This window comes from Amborella trichopoda, chromosome 10, assembly GCF_054954075.1.
Source record: "Amborella trichopoda isolate Santa Cruz 75 chromosome 10, AtrichopodaSantaCruz75HAP2 v2.0, whole genome shotgun sequence".
Classification (NCBI taxonomy): Eukaryota; Viridiplantae; Streptophyta; class Magnoliopsida; order Amborellales; family Amborellaceae; genus Amborella; species Amborella trichopoda.
In genome coordinates this window covers 35,850,351-35,859,039 of record NC_142345.1, presented here as the reverse complement: position 1 = coordinate 35,859,039, position 8,689 = coordinate 35,850,351, and the positions used below count along the sequence as shown (strand labels likewise).

The following is an 8,689-nucleotide window of genomic DNA, read 5'->3' as shown; positions in this document are numbered from 1 at the left end:
CCCTTCTGTATTAAATGAAGGGCCTTTTCCTGCATATTGTATGCATACAGACTCAGTGTTATCTAAACTGGATCTGACAGTGTACTAGAAAGGTTATTGTGCTTCAGTCTTCCGTGGTCCACCAATCCGAAGAAGCAATCCCTGTTGTCTATATGATTCTGTTATAAATTAATATTTTCTTTCATCTTTGCCAGTATTGTATACAATGCTGTTTACACTGATGAGTGTATTACTGAAGATGATGACTTTTATAATTCAATTCGCTGAATCTACTCAATTTTCTTTTCTGCATTTTACTATGAAGTTGAGGGTCACAAAAATCACTGCCTTTAGTAATGTTCTATAATGACCAACTTGTAACAAGTGTATGATGTGTTTATTGCTCTTAAGATATTGGCACATGTGACTGTTCCTGCTAGGTCCATTGGAAGTGCATGACGCAAGTTTCCCCTAGAAATGACCCATTGTCATTTTTATGCCCAATAGTTTTATTTAGTTATTTTAGGAAAACGAAAATAATGTCAGATTTTGTGTCGACTTTCCTAGAAATGATTTGTTTTTCAAGCTGTTTACATAAAAATTTACTTGAACACGTCTTGCTTGGATTTGAGGACTGTTTCTTCCAAAATTTGACGAGTGTTCCTTTGACATGCATAGGGAGCACAGTTGTCATTTGTACACGATTGAAGATGCATAAAATGAAGGACAGAAGGTGATTTTGCAGTTGTAGCATAATAGTTGTTTTAACCAGTGTAGGAAAAATCAAATCGAAATAGTTAAATGGACATGGTCTCGGAAGTGGTTCGATAGGCCTAACAGGTAAATCGGCTAGTTTAGCCGTTCTAACTGGGGTAAAAAAAGTATTAAAAAAAAATAAAAAAAAACCAAAAAATCTAATAAAATATGAAAAGTCTATTTAAAAAATGATTAAACAAAGTACATCCAAATGAAGTTGAAAATTAATGAAAAAATGGATTGATTTTAAAGAATCGATTTATGTTTAGGGGTATTTTTAAAATTTTCCAAAAAAACATGGGAAAATATAAAAATAATTATTAATGGTGAAAACAATTTCCAATCTTAGCAATAATGTTGAAAAACATTAAAAAATTCATTACAAACAAAATCATTTATTTTTTGGGATTTTATATAATTTTATTTTTTTAAAAAAATATCCGGCCGATCGCCAAAACGAGTCGAAACCGAAACCGACCGATCTAACTGGGTGGTTACAGTAATTTTCCTTCAATGGTCTCAACCTTCGTATTTGGGTGCATGATTGCTTGCTATTTCGGCGTTTTTCAAGTGGTTTTTGTTAAGTGGGCCAACTTAGCCTTTGATGAGCCATGCAGCTGTGGAGTTAGTGCAATTTGTCAGGTAGTACTATGACAAGGGTTTAAGGGTTTATATATAAAGGCCATTTACCTTTAGTATAGAGAGGTTACAATAGCTTACATCCATCAAATGTGAAATTTGATAGTTTAAGTGAGTCGTAAAGTTTAAAAAACTTTCTTTTGAACCTCGATGTTGGCCAGTGAAATAAATACAATCATCCAATTTCATATCTAATGGTCAAAATTAATTGTGACCACCTTGTAAGAAAGATAAATGGTTTCATTATATATTTTCCCTTATGGTAAACTGATTTTTTGGACTAAACAAATTGTTCTTTTACAAGATACAAGAATACATGGTCCAATAAATAATTTGCAGTAACGTTGTCATATCTTTCAAGATGCAATTGGTCATTCCAGAAGAAGAAGAAAATTTGGATTTTCAATTATTTTTTAATACATCATTGTTGTGGTGAGAATGAAAAGAATCACAGATTTCTGAAACTAAATCTATCCATCACAATGAAGAAAAGGTGAGGACAAACTACATCTCCTCGACCAAGCTTTGCTGCTTTGGTTTAGGGATTTTTGAATGTTGAATATTTAAATAGTAGATTTGAATATTCCAAATATTTTAAATTAGATTTGGAGATTAGATCAAATTAGTTAGTTTCTCATTTAAATAAGCTTTAATCCATTTGAAATGGTATGAGTTGGAACAGGATTTAGCGGAAGTTTATAAGAAGGTGTTTAATGTATGTATATTGGAGATTAAATAATGAAAGGTTAGAGAGAGAACCATTTTCTTAAATCTCCTTGTTTGCACAAGGAGGAATATCCCCCTCAAAGAGGATCAAAAGGAAGGCTGCTAAATATTGTGTACGGTCTTTCCTATAGCCGCCACGGCCGAGGAGAGGACTGGGCCGGGCCGGAGCCATGGTCGAGACATAGCTAGCCCAACCACTTTTTCCTTATATATTTTTACTTTAGTTGGCTTGGTCAGGCCTAGCTTGGGCCAAGGCCTCTTTAGCCTGGTCCAGGCTCGGGCCGGCCATATAGGGACTAGGGAAAGAGGTGACCTGTCCAGGCCCGGGCTAGTTGCCAACCCAACTCCTTTTCTCTTTATATTTCGGAGTAGGCATGTGGGTTTTGCCAAGAGCATAGGGTCGTGGTCCTTGCCCACTCCAGAATTCCTACCCAAATCTTTAACGGATGCTTTTTTTATTCCTTTTGTGCAAAGATGATACAAGTGGGACAGGTCTTTTATGTAACCTCAAGAACAATTTAATGTTTTAAAAATTAATTAGTGGTTTTTTATATTGAGCAATTTGAAGTGAGTGATCAAGAACTTGGGATTGAAGAATAAGGAGAAAGTGTTTGCAATATATTTCTAGATGACTTTATTGTTGTTAGCTCCCAAATCTAAAGGTTTTTGTTTCTTATTTAATGTCATCTTTTTCAAGGTTTCAGGTGCGTTTCTCTGTCTTCTTTGCTTATACTATCTTTTATTTTCCTAGTTTCTTAGTTGTAAATCTTGTTTCATTTTATATCAGGGCGTGATATTTGTGTTGGAGCCTTTAGTTTCTGGCTTCTTATTGCTATTTTATTTTACTCGTCTATCTCTTAGTTTTCTTTTACATTTTTGTGTTTTTTTTCTTCCTTTTTTTAGATTTTTCTTGCGTTTTTCTTCATCTTTTCACTTTTCATTTGTTGCCTATCATTTTATGCTTTAGCAAATCTATCAAATCATTTTATTCTTTAGCAGCAAATCTATAAAAATGTGTTTTTTAATCTATAAAAATGTGTTTTTTTTTTTCCTTTCTTTAGATTTTTCTTTCGTTTGTTTCATCTTTTCAGTCACCGTTCACATTTAGTGCCTCTTCTCTCGACCTATCATTTTCTTCTTTAGCAGCAAATCTATCAAATCATTTTATTCTTAAGCAGCAAATCTATCAAAATCTCTCTCTCTCTCTCTTATGGTTTTCATTTTCTTTTGTTTCTCTAGATGTCAAATTTACTCTACCAAGTTTCGTTTTCATGATCATTTGTGTTTGTCCTCTTTTTCTGCTTTACTTGCTTTTGTGCTGAGTTTTCTTTCCGTGTCTCCCCAATATGCTACTCAGACTGTCCACTACTTTTAAATCAGAAAGTTCTCAATCACCTCCTAGAGTCCTAAGATAAATGAAGAAGTCTCTATCAAATACAAGGGAAAGAGTGATGAAGCAGTAATAAGGATCATGAAAAAACCTGGCAGATCTAGAGTTATTAAAGTTCATAAACAACTCCAATTTATAGCTTACACCATATCAGTGGAACAAATTTTTTCTATTTTTATACATGGTGGATCTCCCTACTTCCTAAGATTCCAACTTCCATCTTGAGCTAAATGACTGCAATTAAAAGCAAGTTCGGATTCAATGCCCAGCTAGCCACTACTTGATCACTGAATATTCACGACAACAAAAAGAAATTACAGTATTGTCCTGTCCCCCATGTTATACGAGTAGAATCTACTGAAAACCAGGACCCTCACTCTCTGTTCTTGTTCTCAAAGCGATCACATAAAGTAGAATCTCTTTCTCTAGTTAGTTTCTTAGCACAAACCCGGATCATCTCCATGCACAAGATGCAACCAGCACCCTGTTCTTCCATCCGAGATAAAGCACCCCATCTTTCTCTTCCAGCCGATAATTCTCACAGTAACCCTCCAGGAGAGACTTAATGGTAGAATTCACGGAAGAGCTCAAAGGGTAAGGGCTAAACCCTGCCATCATAAACCTCAACTTCCACTTACCCAATAGCTCGTGCCTCTCCACCCTTTCCTGCCCTTCACAAGCTATCACGTTCACAATATCACGGGCCAAGCAATGTTGCTCGACACTTATACGCTCCTTACTGTCTCTAGGCAAAGTCACATCTATCGATTCAAACACAGCAGAATAGTAGCTTAACACCTCGACAAATCTATGCAAAAAGGGGGCAGTATTAGTATTGGATTCTTGCTCTACTAGAGTGACCACCTTGGGATTTAAGCTCTTAATCATTCGTAGAAGCCTATCTCGATGATTAACTGTGCTCACACTCTCATCAGGCATATGGTGTAGTTGAAATGGAAAGTTAACTGCTAAAGCGTCATTGGGCCTCACTTTGAGCATACCCACCTCGACCTGGGAGCCACAAATTGCTGCTGCATTGAACTCAAATGGTACATTGCAAAGCTTAGCCAACTTAGCCAACCTTTGGCCCACAAGCTCGAGACCACAGCCTCGGGCATAGGCCGAGACCGGGTCATCAACCCCAGTGATTCTCAGATATGGGGGACCCCCTGGTCGAGCCGCCAGTGCTTGAATTAGGGTCACCCATTGGGTCCCTTGGGCTATTTGGAAATCTATTATGTGGACTCGATCCTCGCCCTTTAAGGCCTCAGCAATAGCCCCATTAGCTGAAAGATAACCAAACTTGAAGTAAGGGCATACTTCGTACAATACATGCATGTAAGAGAGTAGGTCTGAGGCCAATGGTTGTTTGCACCTAAGGGACTTATATATTGCACTCCCTGAGGATGCAATCCTAGCCACAAGGCCTTCCACCATGTAAGCTCCTAGCCTTTGGATTGGTTCCCCAGACACTGAGACCATTTGCCTCAACTCGGTGATTAACCAATCGGCCATTGGCATATCGTTATCTGATATTGCTTTTGCACAAGCCACTAGTGCTTTTCTTATCCCACCCCTGAGGATATCCACCATTTGTGGCCATTTATCAGGCTCTAGAGAAACTTGGTTTTGGACTGATGCTTCGAAACTGTCTCCACCATCAGAGTTGGGGCCAAGCATAGCAGTCTCCAATTCTCTTAGCTTGTTTTTGAAGTCGTTTGGTTCTTCAGTTATGCAAGAACCACTTCGAGGGGAGCCATAAAAATGTTCCGGGGAATGTGGTAATTCCAGGGGGTAAGTTTGGGAATCTTGCTGTGACAAGGGGCTCTCGTTAGGTGAGAAACTGAGGGTAGAGGGAGAGCTGTAGAGGGAGTGTCCCAAGTTCTGTGGAGATGATTCAAGTGTGGCGTAAGAAGGGCCTTGAGAAGATTGTGTAGAGAGGTTGATTTTTCCTTGACATCCTTCTGAGAAGAGGTAGTCTAGAGGTTGATAAGATTCTCTCCCTTGGTTTTGCCCATTTATCATGGAAGATTGTACCATTTGATGATTTTCAGGGTCTCTTGGAGTGCTTAGAAAATACTGCAAGTTCTTCCTAGATGATATGTGCTCTGATCTGAACTGAGAATCCATGTTTGAACTGTGTTTCACTAAGCTTCAACAGATAGAACTTTAGAGCTTTCAGTGTTACCACTTTGTTTCCAATTCTATCGCCATAATTGGGTACTCCTTTTTTCAAACTTTAAAGAAGAGGTCCTTCCTTTTGTCAGTCTCCTTTCACTTTTCTAAAAGTCATCTTTTCCAAGGACAAGAATGGTCTCATGGGGGGATACAATTCTGCCAAAGATTGTAAACTGCAACTCAGCTCCATCCTACCCATTGATGGAGTGCACAGAGAAAACAAGTATCAACTATAAGATGAATAAATAGAGAAAGCATAACGGGAACCAATATTAGCAATAACATGACGACAACAGAAAGAAAGCATTAGAAGACACCATTACTAACAATAAGATGGAAATAATGGAGGGAAAGAAATATAGGCATTGGATAATCTCCTCATCATTGATGAGAGACATTCTGATTGGAGATCACTTGTGACAGATTAGTTGGAAAATAGGAAACAAATATGGAAAAAGTTTATATAAGGTTGCATCCTTAAAATGTAGAATTACAGATGCACCTCAAAATTCCATCAGAAAAGGTTGTTTTAATGTTAAAAACCTCTAATTGGTCATCTCAACATCACGATGTATGAATACAGAAAAAAAAGAATTTGAGTCCCAAAAATAGTGCATCTTACAATACATTATCTAGACCGTCCATTTTCAAGATTTTCATATGTTTATAGATCTACTTGATTTTAACCATTTTTGGAGTTTTAAATTTTATAATTAGATATAAAAAATAGATTTTGAGATAATCCTAATAATTTTTTTCACCAAAATTACATGTTATGATACAATTTGGAGGTGCGCCTTAATTGGATTCTTGAAGGTTGCAACCTTATAGAAACCACACCCAACAAATATTTAGCACTTTGGAAGGGGTATGACTCTTATTTTAAATCAGTAAGATGGATGGATGGCCCGTATCCGGACATCCGAAGCAATTTGCTAAAGACCATATTTCTTTTCTTGTAGCAATAGAGCTGATCTACAATAGTATATCTACCACTCAGCTTATTGGGATTGAATTTAAATTCATTGGTCAGTGGCTGCTTTAAATTCTGCAGTTGTTAAATGTTACAGCTCGTATTGCTCATATACCCTGAATCCTTATCCATTCACTTCAAGCTTTAAATTTCAAACAAAAACGGTCAAGAAGTTTATCTATTAATGAAAAGTTGAATTAAATAACCAACAAAAGAAATGAAGAACCCCAAAAGACAGAGATCTCTAGGCCTTGGCAGAGTACTACAAGGAAGAGAGTCATATAAAAGTACGATTCATGAATCCGAAAATTGAAGGACCCAAAAAATCAGAGATCCCTTGGCCATGGCAGAGTACAAAGAGGAAGAAAGTCAAATAAAAGTATGGCGCATGGAACCTTTGATTTAGATTCGAAGGTGAAACTTTTTAGTGCACAGAAACAAAGACAGTTTTTGGAAGGGAGATCAGAACCAGCTGCAAAGTAAAGGAGCCCTTCACCAGAGGCCCAGGAAAAGTGAACAAACCAATCCAGAAAACCCTTATTTGTTGTTTGGGTAAGTAAAAACGAATAATTTATTTAATAGATATGCATATTGGCCCTGAAACCCAAATCTCTCCCTATTCAGAGAATCCACCAATGATAACCAAGAATTGTTAGGCATCCAGCTCTGTCTGAGAGAGAGAGAGAGAGAGAGAGAGAGAGAGAGAGAGAGAGAGAGAGAGAGAGAGAGAGAGAGAGAAACAGAAAACTGAAACCCAAATCCTAAATCCTGGGGAAAACCAAGAGATATTAGTTTCTAGCATTCAACCAAACATGCCACCAATAAACTTCCATGACAGCCATGGAACTCTAGAGAGAGAGAACCATTACATGTTATAGATTATGAAAGGGAGTGAGATTTCTATTGAAAAAAAAACCAGAAAACTCAAATCCAGAATCATGGTGAAAACACACAAATAAATCACAAGCTAATTGATGGGCTCACCTGAAAAAGGAAAAGAATAAGCTTCAATGGAAGATGCTTCACAGTTCAGAAGCCTTGGTTGCTGAAGCTCTCCTAACATAGAGAGAGAGAGAGAGAGAGAGAGAGAGAGAGCAATATATTTAGTGAGGAATGAAACCCACTTGGAGAATCCACTTTACACACCATTTATATTGAATTGAACCCAAAATTTTTCTTCCTTTTGAATAAGTGAAAACTGAATTGAACGATATGTGTTGGTTTTTTTCCTTTTTTTTTTTTTTTTGTTAAATCTTGCAAATGACATGGCGTCAGCGTCAACTGAACTTAGGGCCCAACAAAATTGACCCACAAAGCAAGAATGGAGCATTTTTTTACATGCTGACGTGGCATAGCCGGTAGCTTCCATGTCATCACAAGTGTTTTGTTTTTACAGTGTTGATTTGTTCAGTTACCCCGAGACATTCTTAGGATGTCATGTTTGTAGAATTTACTAAAATACCCTTACCCCTAGACGCTAGGCTATGGACAATATACCTTTCAACCAACCATAGTCATGAAAAGTCTGGTCCTTAGTGTATTATTTTTTTATTTTTATTTATTTATTATTATTATTTTTTGGGTATTTTAGTGGTATTAGTCAAACTTTAGATATAGCTCATTTATTGTGATATTTAAAAACTTAATTTTGACTCTGCCCTTTTAATTCTTTTTTGGCCTTTTGGAATTTGTTTATGAGACAATGTTGCCAAGAAAATGAGGATCAAAAGGTCTGGTTTTTCAACATAGTCCAAATGTTAGCTTTTATTTACAAATTTGAGCCAGCACAAATCACAATTACCTTTTTATTAAAACCCAATTATATCACTTAAAAGGGTGTCGTTTTTATAAGGTTGCAACCTTAAACACAGGTGTGGTCAAACTTTAAACAATCCAATTAAGGTGCCCCTTCAAATTTTATCAAGTAATTTTGATAAAATAATTTTTAAGATTATCTCAAAATCTATTTTCATATTTAATTATAAAATTTTAAAATCCAAAAATAGTTAAAATCAAGTAGATCTATAAATATATGAAAGTTTTGAAAA

General features: G+C 36.5%; 1 protein-coding gene across 1 annotated transcript; it reads right to left on the bottom strand.

Annotated features, from left to right (window-relative positions):
* Nucleotides 1–3,572: 3,572 nt before the first annotated feature.
* Nucleotides 3,573–7,690, bottom strand: LOC18427652 (scarecrow-like protein 21). The gene is made up of 2 exons (XM_006836701.4): nt 7,626–7,690; nt 3,573–5,859 (listed from the first exon to the last, which is right to left on the bottom strand). The coding sequence occupies exon 2, from the start codon at nt 5,618–5,620 to the stop codon at nt 3,944–3,946; it is 1,677 nt and encodes a 558-aa protein (XP_006836764.1). The 5' UTR covers nt 5,621–5,859; nt 7,626–7,690; the 3' UTR covers nt 3,573–3,943.
* Nucleotides 7,691–8,689: the final 999 nt, after the last annotated feature.

Excerpts from the sequence above, each read along its gene's own strand:
- LOC18427652 (XM_006836701.4), bottom strand. The coding sequence starts at position 5,620 with ATGGATTCTCAGTTCAGATCAGAGCACATATCATCTAGGAAGAACTTG.